Consider the following 20295-nt stretch of genomic DNA (forward strand, 5'->3'; position numbering starts at 1 on the left):
TTCTATTTATCTTCTGTATCTTATATGTCTTTGCACTGATCTTCTCTCGCTCTTCATAATTGTATACTTCAGTTATGTTTGATACTATTTGAATGCAATAAGATCACACACACACACACAGACACACACACACACACACACACGCGCGGTGAGATCCCTGCACAGATGATGTGATCTTTGGATTCAGACCTGCAGGAGCTTCAGGAACGTGTCATCACCATAGACTGTGGTCATCACTCTGAAGTTGGAAAATAAAACAGAAGTCATCAGCTCGAGGGCGACATCCTGAACTCCTCTTTACCACCGCGTGGCGGCACTGCTGAGACCGCTGTAAACCAATCATCTGCGTCCTTTGACTGACGTCACCTGAAGCAGCCAATCAGTGCGCTGCCGTCTTCTCGGTTGAGTTTGAATTTTCAAACGAGCCTCATTCATCAGTGGATCCGATCGAGGACCGTCGCGCCCAAAGTAAGTGAAGCTGCTTCCTCTCGTTCGAACCGTCACTTAACATGAACTCTTTAATCAACGACGGATCTTCTCACTCTCACCATAACCCTATGAACCGAGGTCATCGCTGGGTCACTTACATGTCGTCACATTCATTAAAACGATGTTGAACTGCTCGGTCAACGTTACGTTCACACAAGCTACTGACGGCACTTCACGTTTGTATTTACCATTCACTCTTTTCCATCCGTGTGGGATGTATGTGTTGTGTTTAATGTCCCAGACTAGAGGCCATCCACGTGTTTCTAATGGGGACCATTAAATAAACGAGACGGTGCTATTGATTGTTAGCCGACTATTGTCCGTTAGCCACCATTAATCGTACAGAAGCTAACATTAGCTGACTTCACACAACGTTTCCTTTTTAACTCATCGGTAAAGTTTGAGGATAATAATAATAATAATGGGTTAAACCAGCTCGTTAAAGTCTGCAGCATCCGTTCAAGTAGCATTAACATGAGTGTAGTGTTCCTATTATCATGAACGCATTTAATGAACAGACTCTAGCTCGTGGTTTTATGTGTAAGAGGCTTTATAACCAAAACACAAAACACAGGGACAACCTGTGTGTGTGTGTGTGTGTGTGTGTGTGTGTGTGTGTGTGTGTGTGTGTGAGTGAGTCTGCTGCTGGTGACTCATCCTGCTGTGGCACATGTACAAGAAGGAGAAAGGGATTGCTGAAGTATAACTCAGATTAAAAATAATACAAGTTCACCTAGACGTTAAACATCCACTGACACTCTCACGTTGGTTGAAGATGTGAGGAGAAACACTGGGTGCACACTGGAGGGGGGGTCCTCAGGACCATGAGTTGATGAAGGGTTGGTGACTGGTTGTTTCTGCTGTTGAACAGCAGCAGGTCAGAGCTGGATTAGAGATGAACTGGGCAGGACAGAGGAGTAAGAGATGTGATGTACAGACTCAGAGGTGTGGTTGTGTAGCTGTCAGCATCTCATCCATGAGATGATGCACTCATAAGCTGTACAGATGGATCAGTGCAGTGCCTTTATGGTAAATGTTTTCAATGGCTTTCAATCAAGTGGCCTAATTCAGGCATTATGACAATTGCTTGACCAAGGCTGTAGCTTTTTAACAAATTCCTCGTGTTGACAGTGTGTGAGAAATTCAGATCACTTTCCACATCATTTTCCACATCACTTTCCACTGCAGAGGGAAGTCATACCTGTCCCACCTTTTGCTGTTCTCCTCATCTTTGTTGTCGTCTTCAGATCTCTCCTCAATCCTCCAGGCAGAGGATACAAACAACCTCTGCACCAAAGTGGCTGACCTCCTGTGCACCTCCTATAAATAAATTGATGTCTGTTCACTCAGGTTACAAACCATGAGCTGGGCAGTGGAGGAGTGGAAGGATGGACTTCCAGGGAAAGCCCTGCAGAAGATCCAGGAGATGGAAGTCCAGCTGGATAAACTGAAGAAGGAGAGGAGTCAGAAACAGTTTCAGCTGGACTCATTAGAGGCTGCCCTGCAAAAGCAGAAACAAAAGGTGAAAAGGATGAATTAAACATTATCAACTAATAATGTACAGATAAATACACTGTATTTATTCCCTTGGTGGAATTACTAATGTAGCAGCCTTACAGAAGTGGAAGGTCTTTCCAAACATCCATCCATCATCTGTTTCCTCTCTCCAGGTGGACAGTGAACGTACAGAAGCCTCTGCTTTGAAAAGAGAGAACCAGGGATTAGTAGAGTCGTGTGACTCTCTGGAGAAAGCCCGTCAGAAGGTCCTCCATGACTTTGGAATCAAAGAGCAGCAGGTAATTTCTCTTTCTCTTTGATACCACAATCCCCCACTTTCCCCACTCATTTTTCAAACCATTGTCTTTTGTGTCATTTCTCCCCCGTGTTTGAAAAGCGGTGGATAAAATAGAAATGCTCTGCCAAGATATAACAATTCACTGTGATTTATCAGTGATTGGTCTGGGTCTTGATAGGACTGCAGTCCACCTGTATATGATCTAGACTCTATTAAAACGGTCACACATTATTAGAGAGTTGTAACTCCTCTGTTTGTAAAAAGGAAATTGAGGCAGAGGATATACACATTGGGAATATGAATTTGTAACTTCCTGTGATAACTGGATTCTGTTCCTGGTTCTATTTAGGTAAGCTACCTGGAGGGTCAGCTTAGCTCCTGCAGGAAGACCATAGATCGACTGGAGCAGGAGCTCAAGAAGTGAGTTCCCTTGTGTGTCTGTTGAAACAGGGTTTTAGGTGTGACAGTTGTGATTTACAGACTAACCATGTGTCTTTGTGTTTTTTCAAATGTCCATGTATTCTGTTTAAAGACACCACATTTAGATTGTGTTTGAGTTGATGCAAAGATTTCAAACCTGACCGTTGAATGGCTGGTGATGCAGTTTTTCTTATTTACCCAGGTACAAAAATGAACTGGATCGTTCTCAGCCTGCTGGTTCTTCCTCCATGTCATCATCATTCTCTGAGCTGCAGCCTTACACTACTCCCCAGAAAAGTTTCTCTACCCCCGCTCCTGCCCCAGCTTACAGACAGCAGGGTACTTCAGTTTGTTTTTATCAGTTTGTTTCTTTTTTCTTCTCATGTTGTTTCCAGCTTTATACAGACGGCCTCTTTTAAATTTTGTATGTCTGTGAACCTAGTTGAAGGTGAAGGTAAATTTCTGTGATTTTGCTGTGTCATCTATTTTCGGGACATTGTGACTCTGAAGGAATCTAAGTTTACTCTGATGTGTGCTGCATAGATAATAGACTGGAGGAGCTTCAAGAGAAATACAACCAGGAGGTAGAAGAAAGGAAAAGACTGGAGACTGAACTCAAAGTCATGCAGGTCAAAGTGAGTACATCACTTATCAAAATGATGTGTTTATTTCTTTGTAATTTGTGATGTTAACATGCCTATTTTCCTCTAGTTGTTGAATCATTCTTCAGTCGGCGTAAGTCACAAGGACATTGCTGCCCGCCAAACTGGATCTTCCATATTCCCATGGCAACAGCAAGGTCAGGCCCAAGGCCGACAGTCTCAGGATCCAATGGAAACGCCTCTGAAGAGGCGAGCTACATCTCTGTGGGACGCCCATGAGGAGACACCTATCAAATCCAGCCAGAGAATGAGCTCTTCCATAGCAGTGCAGAGTCCCAGTCGATCCTCACAACAAATGGAGCAGCTGAAGACGCTTAACCAAGGTGCACTTTTTGTTATATTGCTTCAGTTCATGTCTTGCCTCTGAAAAATGTCTTGCTTCCTTGAGTTTGACTATCATGTAACAGGGACGTAACTTTTTCTGTTTCTTAATCAGAGCTGCGTGGTCGTGTGTCAGAGCTGGAGAGGAATCTGTCCAATCAGGAGAAGGAAATTCGTAGCCAGGCCTCCAAACTGCAGGAACTACAAACTCAACTGAACCAGGCACGCAAAGACCTGACTGAGCGGGACAGAGACCTGTCCAAGACTAGTCATGAGCTGAGTCAGGCCACAGACAGACAACAGCAGCTGGAGGCCAAGGTAGGCTTCAATTACTGATACATGGTGATGGTTTGGGGTGGTGTTCTTCCTCATCAAAGTATTCTATTTTCATTCTGTGATACTGACAATAGTTTGTCTGTGATGAGTGCGACAAATACTGTCTACTTTTACTTTTACTCATCACTGAGTTCACCAACAACCCCATATAAGACAGGAAGACAGAAAAACATGCATAGATGCATAAACTATATTTGCACGATAGATTGTTTATGTTATATGTCTGTTTCCTTACATATCTTGTTGAGGAAAGATGAGTGAAACAGGAAGCAAACGTAAATAACTGGCAAAAATAATGAAAGGTTTCTTGATTGTTCTTAGTGTTGCTCAGTTGAGCAGAAGCTGAAACAAGTCACAGAGGAGATGAGCTGTCAGAGGCACAACGCTGAAAGCTGCAAACGTGCCCTGGAGCAGAAACTCAAGGACCAAGAACGAGACAGTCAGAAGGTGCAACAATGTGGCATTAAATGATTTCATTAGGCCTTCAATGTTTTAGTTTTGATCAAACATTATTAATAAAAATATCCTTTGTATCTTTAATCCAAAGGTTTTGTTTTTGTTATATTCTGTGTAGGAGCTTGTCCAGCTCCAGAATTCCCACAAGGCTTTGGATCAGCAGCTGAACCAGACCAGAACCAAGCTCACACAAGAGATCCAACAGTCCAAAAAAGACTACAACATACTGCAGGCTGACAAGGAGAAGGTAACTGTGTCACCTTTCTGTTCTACTTTACACTTTTCTTCCCTATCTTCTTCTACGCAACTTCTTTTAACTCACAAAACCATTGGTGTAGACAATAACCCTTATCCCAGACCCCCTATCTTGACTTGTCTCTGCCCTTACTTCTTTATAGACGTGCCTCCAGAAGAGTCAGATGGAGAAGGAGGTGGAGGAGCAGAAACAGAAACTGCTGCGGTCAGAGCAGAGCCTCCAGGCCATCCAGACCAAAGAACAGGACCTCCGCAAGAAAATGGAGGTGGGTGGCTTTCAGTAGAATATCTTCTTATTATAATGGTGTATTCACATTTCACTAATAAGTTTGACTGTCATCATCTTGTGCTGTCGCTTCTTTCCACATTTCTTCCTCCCACCAGGAGCTGCAGAGAGAGAAGAACAGTTTGACTGTCCAGTTGGACCAAAGCAGCAGGCGTCTGTCTCAGCTGGAGGAAGAGAAGAAGAGTGGAGACCAGAGCCTCACACGCACCAAGGGACAACTAGATGACCTCAAAGGTAAGTGATTTAGTTGGAATGGCAGTGCCAGGTATTTTGAAGCATGACCTGAGGTTATCTCTGTTTTTAACTCATATTTTTGCTCTTCAGTGAAATCAGAAGGACAGATAGAAGAGCTGAAGAGACTTCAGACAAAACTGGAGCAGCAGACTCAGGCTTCAGCCTGTGAGCTGGAACACTCGAAGAAGACTCTGTCTGATGCAGAAACCAAAAATGAAAGGTGAACAGTCTTATTGCAAAAATAAGAAAGTTGGTCTTTCATCTATGATTTTTTTATCTTTCTTTTGAATCATTATACAAATATTTTAATCCCACTGTAGACTTCAGAATGAACTGCAGAAACAGAAACAGGAGGTGGAGAAACTGACCAACAGGGTGACAGCCGTGGAGAAGGAGAGCCAAGACCTCAAATCCAATCTCTCTGTGAGTCAGAGTGAGTGTAAGGAGGCGAAACAAGAACATCAAGCTCTGCTGGAGTGGAAGAAGGAGAAGGAGGCCTTGATTAATGAAACTGAAGCTGTGCAAAAGGAACTCAATGACAAAATGAACAACTTGGAGAAGAGTCTCAGTTCACTGAAGGAGGCTAATGATGAACTTAAGGTAAGATGAGGTTTCCATGTTTTTTAAACTTAACAGAGAAACATTGCTAAAGGAATGATTACCACACAGAAAGCCAGCACACTTGTTATTTTATATTAAACACAGAGACACATAGTGAATGAACATGTTTGTTCTTGTGCATATACATTTCCTTTCACATATTGGTTATAAAGTTTCTCAAGTTATAACATCACTAATAATAGAAACATCACAGAAAATGATTTTTGTCAATCAAGAGCCAATAATTGTAAAAAACATTGGTGTTTTTTTTTTCAATGTTTATCTTCACCATAAATTTTTGAGAATTTGTTAAGAATACATCATCATCAATGATTATGAGACTAACACTAACATACCCTAAATTATTCAGGTAAATGATCCCTCACCCTGAGTATGTTTACTGTCATTATTGTAGAATCAGCACATGAGTGCTGAGGGCGATAAGGCCGGGTTGTCTGCTCACATCGATTCCCTGAAGGGCGAACTCCTCAACAAGAGCACAGATCTGGAGCAGAGAGAGCATGAGAACGAGGAGCTGAAGTCTCAACTCTGTGAAGCTGGACAGAAACACGCCAAAGATCTGGAGAATGTTCGTGTGCAAGTGGCACAACTCGAAGCTCAGGTGATTATTATATTTTTTATTTTCATTGAGAAAAGTTTGTAGGTTAAAAGATTTTTAGATAATTTGAAAATATTGGTTTGTTATATTTGAAAAAAAAAAAAATATATATATATATATAAATCCTTATTGGCTCATTTTTTTACAGGTCCAAGATCTGGAGTTGCGGTTGAAAAAGGAAATGACCCGAGCAGAACAAGCTGAGAGGAGGAACACAGAGCTGCAGGATGAGCATCAGGCAGCCTGTGACCTGGTCCACTCCAAAGACCAGCTGGTCGAGCTGCGCCAGGCTGAGATCAACCAGCTGAGAGAAAGTCTCGAACAGTCCACTGCACAGCAAGAGGAGCAAAACCTCAGGTGAGAGTTTTGTTTGATAGTTTATCATTTTTCATTAAAATATTTTTCAATACTTAACACAGTGTGACTTCCTCTGTCCTTAACCTTCAACAAGAGTAAGGATAAACTACCAAAAAAAAGCCCAGCAATCAATGTTGTAATGGAAGACTTATTGCCAGTAATGGTGGTATATTTGAGTAACCATATTGTATATCTGTTGTAATCATATTCATCATTAGTGCGGTTTCATATGAATCCCGTCCCCATTGTTTTCCTCAGGCTGCACTTAATGTAGCTTTCTTTTTAACAAGCATATTTTCTGTCCTCTGTATCTTATCTGTGCTAGATGGGCAGAAGAGAAGGAAGCGATGCTGAGGCAGTGTGAGGAGAGTGTTTCAGCAAAGGCTGAAGAGACAGAGCAGATCAAGCTTCAGTTGGAGGAAGCTCAGCAAGAGCTGCTGCTCATCAAAAGCCAGGTTTGTTATACTGCACTGCAACAGAAACAAATTGAACAGATCAATGATTATTCGTTTTATTCAGTTAACTTGTTCTGTCATTTCCTTTGGAGTTGATCCAACTTTGTACAAAACATAATGATCAACTGTCTGGAACATAGATAAATAGAATACTGACGGATTATACTTTGTGTTTAATATCTCTACTCCTGACTGTGCTTTTTCTTCCTGTTGGGTCTTACTTCTGTTTTCCTTACTTTTGTTTTAACCAGTAGAGGCCTAAGATGTATCTTTTATTCATAATCCAGGTCAGTTCCATGGAACAGTTCCTGAAGGCACAGGAGCAACTGGGAGCTGAGCTGCATAAACAAATTAAGGTACTGTCAGAATACGAAGAGGAGCACAAAAAGATGCTGGATAAAAAATCTGAAGATCTCAAACTGTTGGAAGAGGAGCTAAAGGACCAGCAGGGCCAGGCAGAAGAGAAGGAGAAGCAGCTCAGAGAGGCTGAAGCTCAGATTTCGTCTGTGGAGAAACAAAAGGCTGAGCTGGAGAATGCAGCAGTAGCGATGAAAAAAGAAGCAGAGGTATTAAATATTTATTATATATTATTAAATTTGTTTGTTATATTATCTTTAAGTGTTTTGTTCTATTTATTTACCAGTTATTTTCAATTGCACAAATTCAGTCTACATACACATTCACTGTCTGTTTATCAAGTTTTTTTTTGTTTTTACTAATGTTCAAATATAAATATGAAGCTTAATTCCTTCTAATTCTGCTTCCTATCAAGATCCTCCAGCATGTTCAGACGGAGAAGATCAACCATCTTCTGGAGCAGATATCTTCCTTAGAAGAAAAGGTAGCTGCGAACACAGATGCAACAGAGAAGCTTCCAGTCTTGAAGAACGAACTAGACGTGATCAACCAATCCCACGCTAACCTTGAAAAGTCTCTAGAAGCTCTTGAGAAGAATCACTCAGCCACAATTGTAATCAAGACCAACCTAGAGAACACTCTGGCTGAGAAAAGTAAGCTGGTGTCTGCTCTGGAGAAAGAGGTAGAAGATCTGACCGAGAAGATGAGTAAAGAGTCAGAGAGTCATGTTTCAGAGATTGAAAATTTCCTCACTAAAGAGAAGAGCTTGAAAGAGCAGCTCAAAACATCAAAGCAATCAGTAAATACTGCTAAAACAGAATTGAGTTCATGTCGAGTGGAGATAAAGACCATGAAGACGACTCTGTCTGCTGCTTCACGTGGCTTAGAAGACAGAGACGACACAATAAAGAGTCTGAAAGAGAAGCTGAATAAAGCAGAGGCAGAGCGGCTCAAATCCTCAGATCTGCTGAAGGAGAAGATGGACGCCATGAACAAAATCAAGGTTGGTCAGTTACTTATTCTTCTGTCTTTGGCCTTAGGTGTCTACAGTCTACCTACACAGAACCTAATCCAAACCATACTACTGTATACTGTTTTTTTCTGCTGTGGGATAATTTGACAAATAAAGTATGAGATATTCCATTAAACAGCCCTTTATTATTCACATCAAGGTACAGCTGGAGATGCTGCAAATGGACCTGGAGGACAACGAGACAACCATGAACACTTTTGACAGTCAGGTGGAGGGGCTAAAGGGTACGATAGAGGCACTGGAGGCGCAGCTGGCTCAGAACCAGACACAGATGACTGACATGGAGGACAGGCTAGAGGACAGCAAAGCCCAGGTAGTCTTACACATCTCTGTCAAGAAGCATTCTGCATAATCTTCACCATCTCCTTTTGCTCTGAGAGAAGAAAATATCCCTTTGAAATCTAAATTCTGTTTCTCCTCCAGGTCTCTGTCCTGGAATCCCGTCTAGAGGAGGTCCAATCCCAGAACTCTCTGCTGGAGACACAGTATGTCACAGCTAAGGAGGAGCTATTGGAGAGGAGCTGTGAAATAACTCGTCTGGAGGAGGACTTTGTCAAGCGAAACCAGATGGAGGAGAGTGTGGCTGCATTAGAGACTAAACTCAGTCAGATCACAGAGGAAAATATCCGGATAGAGACGACTCTAAGGCAGATAAACGAAGACAAAGAGAAGAATCTCAACCAGTTTCTTCAGGAGAAAAACAATCTTGAAGCTGAACTGAAACAGTTGACAGATGACAAAAAGCAAATTGAAAATGAAATAGTACAACTAACTGCAGAGAAGAAACAACTCAAATCAAGTTTAGACAAACTATCTGAAGAGAACAAGCAACTACAGTCAAATGTTGAGCAGTTAACAGAAGACAAGCAGCAAACAGAAGCAAAGATCGATAGAGTAGCTGCTGAGAAGCTTGAAGCTGAATCAACTGTTGGTCGAGTCACTGAGGAGAAAGCACAGTTATATGTTGCTCTCAGTCTGATGAATGAGGAGAAAACCAAACTTGAGTCTGAACTCAGTGAATTAAATGCAGAGAAAAATGCTTTGGTTTTCAACTTGACTCAAGTCGTTGAGGAGAAGCTTCAGCTGGAAACGAGCTATAAACAGCTGACTGAAGAGAACATCCAGCAACAGTCGAGTGTAACCGAAGAGAAGCTGCAGTTAAAGGAAAACACTGAGAGGCGTGAGAACGAGATGGCTTCACTTAGAGAGGAATACGAGTGCATCCAGTACTCGCTGCAGGCCTCAGAGGAGGAGCAGCAGAGGCTGAAGGAGCAGCTCCAGATGAGGGACATGAAGACTGAGGAGGAGAACAGAGAAAGGTACTTTACTTTACTTCCAAGGTCAAACGTGCTTCCACAAGTAAATGTCTCTATACCAGTGTCTATTAGATGGTTTTGACTGTTTTGTATTGTAAATATCAGCTTGAATTCTGCTTTATCACAGGAGCCTCCAGTTTGAGGCAGAGCAGGCCAAACTGCATGAGAAGCTGGTGGCTTTACAGGAGGAGCTGACTGTGTTCAGACAACAGTACGAGTCACTGCTGGAGCAGGTGGGACAGCAACACAGCCTCATACAGCAACTCTCAGGAGCACAGACACCAGAAGAGAACATTAACCACATCGAGTCTGAGGAGACAGAAACTTGTGGTGAGTGTAAACCGAAAACTATGAAAAGTGTGTTCTACTTTAATTTGAATATGTGCAATAATGTGCGGTTGTCTCTTAACAGATTCCCCCGAGGAAGCAGCAGGACAGATTCTGGATTCTAGTACAAATACAGAGTCTCCAAAAGTAAAGGAGCAGCAGAACTCAATGGTGTTTGACCTGGAGGAACTTTTCCACGAGTCTGACAATTCTTTCTGGTACAATGAGCTCTGCACAAATACACAATTTTATACTTATGTTATGTGTATTTTATTATGTGATTATTAAAACTAAATTTCCCTGAACTCTTACAGTGAGACAAAGTTGGCCTTCAAGGAGGACGTTACTGAGCAAGAGCTGATTCAGGAACAGATGCAGGCAAGTGTGGCTGATGAAGAGGAAATGAGGGCCGATGAGGAGGAGCAGCCCTTAGATCAGGTATTTGATCATTACTACAACAATTGATTTGTCTTCGCTCATTATGTGTCATTAGTTAAATACTGGCCTTTATTGATTTTTCATTAGCTATTGATATTTCTCTTGAATGTTGAACATCCATATAACCTCTCACCTCTCAAGAAGTATCATTTTTAATCCTAACTGACTTAAGGTGTCGCTCCTCATGACCTTTTTATTTTGTCTTCACTCTCACAGGTTCCTGGTGACAGCAGTCATCCCAGAGATGTTATTGACAATGAACCTGAAGTTTGTGAAATTTCTCGACCCATGTCCATCTCGAAAGAATTGAGCTCCTGTGGTGAGAAAATAAAGTCTGCTTTTAACTGCAGTTGCATGAATAATAATATAATCATAGGACTTACTAACTGATTCAAAAGTAAGTTGTGATTCTTTTTAGCTATTACTGTGGCGTTTAAACTTTTGTGTTACATATTACACTATTTCTAAGCCAATATCAGCATCACAACTTATTTTTTAATTTAAATTGTCATTTTACTGATCTGAATGTAGTTTTATTTAGACTTTTTATTAAAATTTCAACAGACTCGTCCCAGGGACAAGATGACATCCTCCTGCATAAGGAAGTGATCTCAAAACAAGAAAATGAGCTCCAGACCTTGCGCTCAGAGTGTGACCTCCTGAGCTCCGAACTGACACTGAGAAAGGAGCTGACATCTGAACTGGAAGTCCAAGTCCAAAACTTGGAAAGGAAAGTTGTTGCAGCAGAGGAGGAGGCGCATGGTGCGGCACATAAACTGAATGCTGCTTTGGAGGAGAAGAAAGATCTTGCAGAACGGGTAGGGGGAAGAAATTGTACAGTGACAAATATCCAATATGTAGTAGTGTAACAGTAGCATTTATTTTTTGAATATATGATAATAATGCTCTGTGCTCATCTTCAGCTGGCTCAACTGTCAGAGGAGAGAGAGACATTGACTCTACAGCTACAAACATCTAAATGCCAGCTGGCTGATGTTATAGAGATGCTGGAAGGACTGGAAATGGCCAAAGGTAAATATCTTTCTGCATATGAGGAAGTAATCCAACAACCTCGGGCTGAAAAAAGATGCTGTATGCTCAGTGAATGTGGTTGTGAATTCAGACTTCTCAAATTGAATGGCAGTGCAGGATTTATGAATGAATACACAAGTTGAACAGTTGCACGATGTTGTACAGGTGGATGGGATGAGAAGTTCCTTCAGCAGGAGAGCGAGTTAAAGAGGGTTCGCTCTGAGAAAGCAAACCTGGAGAAGCACATCCTGGGCATGGAGTCTGAGCTGGAGACCCTGCAGGAGGAGAGGACCAGACTGAAGGATGAGATGGAGACACAGAGGAGGACGTGTTCAGGCATGGAGCAGCAGATAGAAACACTCTTGACAGAGGTGAGCTGAGCTGAGAAATAATGTATATGAAAGACGCATAAATCAATTAGGGTAACAATTTCAAATCGTATTATTTTCTCAGACAAGCCAACTGAGATCCGAGCTTGTGTCCTGCTCTGAGGAGCGAGATGAGCTGAACCAGTCTTTGGGGCAATGGAGAGAAAAGGTTCACAGTCTCGAGAAGACGAACTGTGACACCAGGCATTTAATTTCCATCCTGGAGGATGACATCAGAGCAGGAAGGAAGGAGTTCGAAGCTCTGCAAGGCAACACGGAGAAACTGAAGACAGAGAGGCAACAGGTACATGAAAAAATGAAGAGGGGGTTGAGTTGAGTCTGGGACCTGGTTACATCCATATCACAAGGCAAAGTAGACTTTTATTTAGTTATATTGAATGTTTTGATTTTTAGTTTAGAGTTAAGCAACTTGAGTGGTGAGTCCATTGCGTCTTTGATTCTACTGGCTTATGAAAACAGGTCCAAACTAACCTGTGGATTCTAATGTCTGGTTATGGTATATCTACACCATATAATAGACTGTATATAAAGACGGACATTATGACAGCTCCCCAAGTGTCTTTATTGCCACCTGCTGTCTGGAAGCAGTATAGGTCATATATCCACCTCCTCTATATCAATGGATGGGACATGGACCAAACCAAAAAGTTAAAGTGCACATCAAATACATTTTTTTGTCAAGGACATTGGACATTTTAGGTTTTTCTTATCACACAGAAGTTTGTTCCAGTGCTTATTCTTTCAGTAAGTTTGGTTTTAATTAATTATTAGTTGTAAAAACTGGGTGAAACGTCATTATAGACAGCTGAGACTGAATGGTGATTAGTCACTACTGTGCAGACTCTGGCTCCAAATGTGTAAGATAGGATGTTTCAGCTTCATCTCTGGGTATTATTTATCCATCTTTATTTACAGTCCATGATCTAGATTATTAGTTGATATCCACATGTCCCAAATGTCCTCTGTTATGTTCCTGTTCTTGTTTTATTTCTAACTCTAAGTTCATTTTATTCCATTAAAGCTGTTGGAGAATATTAAGGCGCAGGAGCAGGCGATCTCTCAACAGAGTGGCGAAAGGGAGGAGCTTATCGACCATCTTAACCAGATCAAGGAAGACCACACCTCTGCCAATCAAAGCACTGAGTCCATGGTCAGCAAGATACAGGTGAGGAGGAGGTTTGATGCTAAGCATGTTATTATATACCATGTATTATCTCAGTAATCCAATGGATGCAAGAGTCAAACACTTTAAGTATTTGAATGTTTTCACCTCAGTTGTATCCCATCTGCTCAAAATGACATTAAGAGACTTTAATGAGGGATTTAGAGAATGTGTGAAATTGTGATTCTTCAAGGAACCAAAGTTTTTCATTATATATCTCATGGTTTCCCTCCCATTTCTCTTCCCAAGGCTTTAGAGGGAGAAGTCAGTCGTATTACACAGTCTCTAGAGTCGTCTCTGCTGGAGAAGGGAGAGATTGCCTCTCGTTTGAACTCCACACAAAATGAGGTCCAGCAGATGAGGACTGGCATTGAAAAGCTTCAGGTCCGCATTGAGTCAGACGAGAGAAAGAAAAAGAAGATGGGAGAGCTGCTCAAAGGTGCGACCCCTCTGTCTTTGACATGAAATCATTTGACCTCTTGAGTTCTGTAGTGTGTTCGCCCTAACGTTACTTTGTGTCTCTGTAGCTGCCCAGAGGAAGTCAGACTCACTGCAGGATCGCATTGATGCTCTTGAACGAGAGAAGGAAGATTTAGAGCAAAGTCTGGAGGAAGCATTTCTACAGGTATTCTGTTAAAAGTTTCAAACAGTAACATGTACCTCCATTAGCACAGTGTTTTTTCTACTATTGTAACTTATTTATTGCCATGATAAAATCCACAGGTGAAGGGATTTAATGAAATAAAGGGTTAAAATATGCCCATGTCATAAATGCAAATGTTATGTTTACACAGACTGAGACAACCAAAGCTGAGCTGGAAGAGGAGAGAAGAGAGGTACTTTTATATTAATCAGATTAACTACACTTTGACCCAGTCATACAAGTTTTATTTATTATAGTTAACTGTGTATCAACTTAGAACTGTAGTAATCAGGTTTCCCTCTCCTTTTTTTCTCCTGCTCTTACTCTTCTTTCGATCCTGATTTTCTCCTCCGCTCTTTATTTGTCTCCTTTCACAAACTCTCTGCTGTCTTGAACCCTCACCTATCTTAGGTGGAGGAGGAGAAGAGAAAGCTCAGCGAGAAACTATCGGATCTCTCAACCATGCTGGAAAGCCTTAAATCCGAGAAAGAACAATTGGAGAGAGAGCTGGAAACAAAAAACAGAGAAATAGAGGAGCTGAAGGCAGCTAAGGTAGAGCTCGAAAGAGGATTGGAGAAGGCAGAAGAAGATAGAAAACAGGAAGAGGAGAGACGGAAATGCATGGTAGAGCTGGAGAAAGGGATGAGAGAGGAAGCAGATAGGCAAATCAGAAAAGTAGAAGACCTCCAAGCGCAGCTGGAATCCTCTCGGCAGAGAGAGATCTCACTTGAACAAAAGAGTGCAGAGACAGAGGGTGAGAAAGATAGGGTGCAGTTTCTGTTGGTAGAGATGGAGAAAGAGAGAAATTGCCTACAGAGTACTTTGGAGGACTGGCAAGATGAAGGAGAGAGACTCCGCTCCCAGCGAGATGAGTGGCAGAAAGAGAGAGAGAACCTGAGCACCTGTATTGAGACCTTGGAAGGAGAAATTAAGGAGTTCAAACTGGTAATAAAAGCCAAAGAAGAAGAGATGGCAATTCTGGAAAAGGAAAGGGAGGAGGAAGCTGATCAGAGACAAGCTTCAGTAAAATCCATCTCATCTGTTATGGCAGAGAAAGAACAGATAGAAGGAGAAAAGGGACGATTGGTAGAGGAAAAAGAAAAACTGCAGTCTACCTTATTAACAGTGGAAGAAGAGAGAGATACCCTGCGTTGCTCTCTGGCATCTGCAGAAGAAGAGAAAGAAAGACTAGAGCAAGAGAAGGAGATGATCACTGATGAGAGAGAGAAGCTTCAATCTCGACTTTCTTCAATAGAAAATGAGAAACTCTGCTTGCAACAGACTCTGTCTCCACTCAAGCAAGAGAAGGAAAGAATAGAGGAGGAGAAACAGAAGTTAGATGTCGAAAAACAAGAATTGCAGTCATCCCTTACTTTGATTGAAGTAGAGAAGGAGAAGCTGTGCTCAGCTCTTTCTGCGCTGGAAGAAGAGAAGCAGAAAGCAGAAAGAGAGAGACAGAAACTTGCAGAAGAACAAGAGAGCCTTCAGTCTGCTGCTGCCTCCATGGAAAAAGAGCTGGAAACACACAACTTGTCCATTGTACAGTTCAATGAGCAGGTAAACACATTCAGATGTTAAACTCTGTAATAATTATAATTTTATGTAAAAATTAATAACTGGTTTCACTGTTCAACCAAATTCATTGTTCCCACACGCTGTCTCAACATATTTCTCTCTGTGCTTCTCCTCGAGGTGTCGGAGCTAACATCCCGGGCTGCGCGTTTGTCCAAAGAGAGAGACTCTGCTCAGAGCAAGATGAATCTTTGGATGAAAAACTGCAAACAGCTGGAGAAGGAAAAGCAAATGATGTTAAACAGCTCAGGTGCATATATCACCGACATTTTTACCAGTTAGTCTTCATCCTTAATGGATAAACGTCTCCAGAAAGTGCAGTTGAATAATTCCGATTAACATTTTTGTTTCAGGAGAGGTCAAGAGCTGTGAGGAGGGGCAGCCAGGGATTAACCCGCTGAAGATCGAGTCACAGGACAAAACAAAGGAGGTGGAAGAACTTAAAGCTGCCCTCAATGGAAAGAAGAGAGAATTAGAAGAGAGGGTTAAAGAGCTGGAGGAGATCAAGACTGAGCTGGATGAGGTGAAGACACTCCTGGAGGAGAAGAGCACTGAGGCTGATGAGAGCATGGATAAATACTGCACTCTGATGGTCGAGGTCCACAAACTGGAAGAGACCAACAATGCACTGACGACACGGCTCCAACAGACTACTGCCAGCCAACGTGCTAATGAAGCCAAGGCCCACTCGAGCACTGCTGGTAGTACTCGCTGCCGGCGCTCAGGAAGGAAGTCTTCCTCCAAACACGAGGAAGAAAAGATGCACGGAGACATTGAGAACACAGTTCCTTCGACGCCTCAGAGGTCTCCTCAGGGGTCACTGTCAGGGAAGCGGGGTCACTGTGACACCAACGATAAAGACAGCGCCAAGGAGGCCCTGCACAACCTGACAAAGAAGATCAAGGCCAACGCAGTGGCCACACCCAAATCAGGAAGTGAGCAGGAGGATGAGTTCAGGCCTGAGGGACTTCCTGAGCTGGTGCAGAGAGGTTTGTGTTGAAGATACTTCTGCAGTTAGTTTATTGTGCTGCTGTGTATGACAGAGTCCTAGTTTTAGAAGCCTGACCTTCTCTGCCACATTTCTATTGACATATTGTTCTATTTGAAATACTCAGGCTATTGAGATTTCTATTCTCCTCTAAGGTGGGAATGCAGCAGTGTGAGAGATTAGCAGCAGAAACACAGGAGCAAATGCACAGAAAGATGGAAGCAAAATAAATAAATGTTACAAATATCACTGGTTTTGAAGCTAGTAGAACAAAGCTCTAAATTTAAAACATTATGTCATCATTTGTTTTCCCTCAGGCTTTGCTGATATTCCTCTGGGAGAGAAGAGTCCATTCATCATGAGGAGAACCGCAGTGAGCCGCTGTAGCCCACGGCTGCTCGCCAGACAGACCGGTCCTGTATCTGCACCTGACGGCAAGGTGAGCAACCACACACACACAAAGAGTACAGCACTCAACGTCTGTTTCACTGGTCACATTAGCAGGTACTCTCGTACTGGTGTTACAATCCCCTATAAAATTCCAGAGCACACACATTTTGTCTCCCTTTAGAAAAAAATTGGAGAAAGATAATTTATCAGTGTTAGAGTGAATAATGTCACCTGTTGGGATTCAGACTTCCAGACTGTGGAATCAGTTCAGCCAACTTTCATCAGTTGCCTAATAGGTTTGCAGGAAATCCAGACCCCCTCCCACCTCTAAGTCAGTCCAGGTCAGCTTCCTTATGGTGTCAGGTCAACTGAAGCAAAGCAGTGATGCATTTAAAGGATGTAGAGGTTTGAGGTCAAAGAGGTCAAGAGGAATTAATGTGTCACAATCACCTGTTAGAGCGAACCCCCGCTGCATGTGTCAAAATTGCTTGTACTTCCTTCACTCACAAATACCCGACTTTGATGACTTATTCCTTCTCGTCTTAACCCTTTCTTTCTCCACACTCCTCCAGAGTCCGTCTGCAGACAGCGCCAACAGGAAGTGTCTTTCCCCGAGCGGCAAAGAGAAACCAGCGCGTAGCTCACTGAGCTTACTGAAGAGCCCAGAGCAGAAAGAGAAACCACAAACGCAACAGGCAGATAACTGTCATGTTCAGTAGATCAATGTACACACACACACACATTCACACATTCTTTCACTTTGTAAATATATACACACACAAATAAATACACAAAAGTAAATACACTTATTTTAAACGTATGTGGGTGGTAGTAGGCAGACTGGGTTTGGGTTATTGTTTCATTAGGTAAATCTTTGTCCTCACATAGATATAAGTACAAGTATGTGTGTTGAATCACTTTGTTGCAAGACTGCCAAAGCCACACGTCACCTCTTTATAATCTAAATCAAGTGAGGTGGAGACGCTGGTTAAAAACATCCAGGTCCTGATACATATTTTTCCTGAGAGCAAATGAAGCCGCCATTGTTTTGTCCTCCTCTGAATGCATCTTCATCTTCACCTTGTTATGGTCTCTTTGTTTATCTTCACCTCTGACTCACTGGTTGTATATTTCTTGTCTTATTTTCAGTTCCTTTTTTCTTGGTGTGTGAGAAATGTATTGAAATATGTACATAACAGCACTAATGACAGCTAATGCTAATGCATCCTGCAACATATCAGCTAAATACTAATGGCAGCTAAGTTTGTGTAGATTTTCTGCTTTGACTGTTTTGTATTTTCTACATATTTTAACTGTTTTAGTCGTGACAAGAAATCTGCTAAAACATTATAGTTATGGCATTTTTCTTTCTTAAAAAGCTTTTAGCATTTTATGTTTTTATATAGAAGTAGATCAATGCTATTGTAAATAGTAAATGAAGCCGAAAAGTTCTAAATTGCCCTTTTTTTTTTACTAAACCTTCTGAGGTTGAATGATCTGTCTTGTCTTTATTTTATGAACAGAGTGTAGCTGTAGACGGGCGCGGACATCAGTATGTCACCACAGGGTGGAGCAGCTGAGCCATGCTGTTGGGTTAAGGTGTACAGTGCAGCAGTGTGCAGGGTGTGCGTCACCAGCTGTGTGTAGCAGGCAGGAAACATTAGACAATCTGATTAATCTGTTAATGTCTGATGATACCAATATATCTGGTTCACTCACACCAGAGCAGAAGATAAGACATTATCAACTGAAAGAAAAGAGAAAATAGACACAGTGTTTATCATGTAAAACTAATATATGTTCAGTTTCATAATAATCAGAAAACCAGTTTGGACTTTTGACTTCAAAACCTTCATCAGATGATAATAGAAGATACTGATATGGCTCTTATTAAGATTTACAGTTTGAATTCATATTTACACTCCGAGATATTTAGTCACCTAAAATACAACTCAGTTCATATTTCTATTAGTTGGAGTAAAATGACAACAAAAACATAGTTTTCACAATGTTGTCTTCTGACACTGACTTATTGTGCTGAGAATTGACAAATGTTTAATTTAAAAAATCGGATTCTCATTTTGAACATTTACCAGTCCACCTTTATTTAATTCATGTTCTGCACAACATCAGGTCACTGTGACCTCCCTCCACCCAATCCTCTTGCATCTGGTCTCAGGTCACCACATCAGGTGCTGTCGGTGAAGACACACCAGCCTCTCAGCCTTTTAAATAATGTAGAGGTTGATTTTAGATGTCTAATTTCAAAGTGCTGCCTTATTAGAACTTTCTCATAAAGCTCATAATGAAATACTTTGTAAGTGATGATTGGAAAACAAGCTAATATCCTCTTGATGAAGCGTGGTGATTAATGCTGTTGCAGTCTCACAGTGCAACACTGCATCTGAACTTTAATTATGAAACAGCAAATATAGTTTTGCACCCAACTGTGCAGAAAATCAACAGAGATGAATATAAACTTGTTATAGTGCTCTGCATGTTTTTTACTGCACTGTATTTAGAACTAGAATGGCAGTCAGAGGAGTGGACACCTCTGCCAAGGACCAGCAGTCCCCTTAAATTCAATGGAGCTGCACAAAATTTAACACACCCATAGATAGAAATTCCCTAAATGTGCCTGATTTTTGTTTCATCAAGTTCTATGAATTAGTCTATAGAAATTTTAAAGCAGTGGAAAATGATGTACATTATCCTGGTAGTTGAGTGATTGAGTTTCAAGGTATTTGTTACATGTCATCTCACCCTACATTTCACTATCAAATCAAGGTAAACATGCAACTAGACTACAGTGCATACCTCCACCAAGGCCCAACAGTTCCCTTGTGAATCCACAATTAGATTCAGATTTTTATATAGATCTGCTCCAAGTGGCACCTACTGAAAATACCAGTCCCCTAAACATGTCTAACGTTTTTCATCAAGGATGAATTTTTCTCTGAGAAATCTGTGAAAACTGAAACCTCCCTATCTCACTATGTTAAAGAAAGTAAAACAACAGTTCTGGATCTGCATCAAAACATATTGTCTTCTTTCCTGGGCCATGCTTCACACCTCCATAAAATCTTAGAGAAATCAGTTGACTAGTTTTTGCATAACCCTGCTGGAAACATGACCTGCTTGGCAGAGGTAACTAATGAACACAATGATTTTGTTATTCATGGAGCAGGTGTCCTCCACATCATCTGAATGTGTCAGTGCTAACACATGGTAACAGTGGCTGGTGTTAGATATCAAGAGCCGTCTTGTTTCTCTGGTTGAAGCTCTGCTGTCTGGAACACTGATCTGGATCAATAACCATTGATTTTCTCCTCTAGTGTATAAACAGTAGAATTAGAAGTATTG

General features: G+C 41.6%; 1 protein-coding gene across 1 annotated transcript; it reads left to right on the plus strand.

Moving 5' to 3' along the window:
• The first annotated feature begins 416 nt into the window (after positions 1-416).
• On the plus strand, positions 417-18425 carry cenpf (centromere protein F). The gene is made up of 38 exons (XM_020098815.2): positions 417-468; positions 1840-2011; positions 2160-2285; positions 2634-2704; positions 2907-3043; positions 3248-3339; positions 3416-3689; positions 3803-4005; positions 4345-4470; positions 4598-4726; positions 4878-5000; positions 5119-5254; positions 5345-5474; positions 5575-5854; positions 6270-6476; positions 6622-6830; positions 7156-7285; positions 7573-7851; positions 8058-8645; positions 8815-8988; positions 9099-9994; positions 10119-10321; positions 10404-10536; positions 10633-10756; positions 10973-11075; positions 11321-11574; positions 11680-11788; positions 11954-12159; positions 12242-12460; positions 13199-13342; positions 13589-13778; positions 13867-13964; positions 14134-14175; positions 14394-15539; positions 15675-15804; positions 15908-16543; positions 16860-16981; positions 17505-18425. The coding sequence occupies exons 2-38, from the start codon at positions 1850-1852 to the stop codon at positions 17649-17651; spliced, it is 8478 nt and encodes a 2825-aa protein (XP_019954374.2). The 5' UTR covers positions 417-468; positions 1840-1849; the 3' UTR covers positions 17652-18425.
• Positions 18426-20295: the final 1870 nt, after the last annotated feature.

The sequence above is a fragment of the Paralichthys olivaceus genome, chromosome 1 (genome assembly GCF_024713975.1).
Source record: "Paralichthys olivaceus isolate ysfri-2021 chromosome 1, ASM2471397v2, whole genome shotgun sequence".
Classification (NCBI taxonomy): Eukaryota; Metazoa; Chordata; class Actinopteri; order Pleuronectiformes; family Paralichthyidae; genus Paralichthys; species Paralichthys olivaceus.

Excerpts from the sequence above, each read along its gene's own strand:
- cenpf (XM_020098815.2), top strand. The coding sequence starts at position 1,850 with ATGAGCTGGGCAGTGGAGGAGTGGAAGGATGGACTTCCAGGGAAAGCC. Across the intron at positions 10,757-10,972 it reads AGGAGCAGCCCTTAGATCAG|GTTCCTGGTGACAGCAGTCA; the intron begins GTATTTGATCAT and ends TCACTCTCACAG. Across the intron at positions 11,789-11,953 it reads AGGACTGGAAATGGCCAAAG|GTGGATGGGATGAGAAGTTC; the intron begins GTAAATATCTTT and ends GATGTTGTACAG.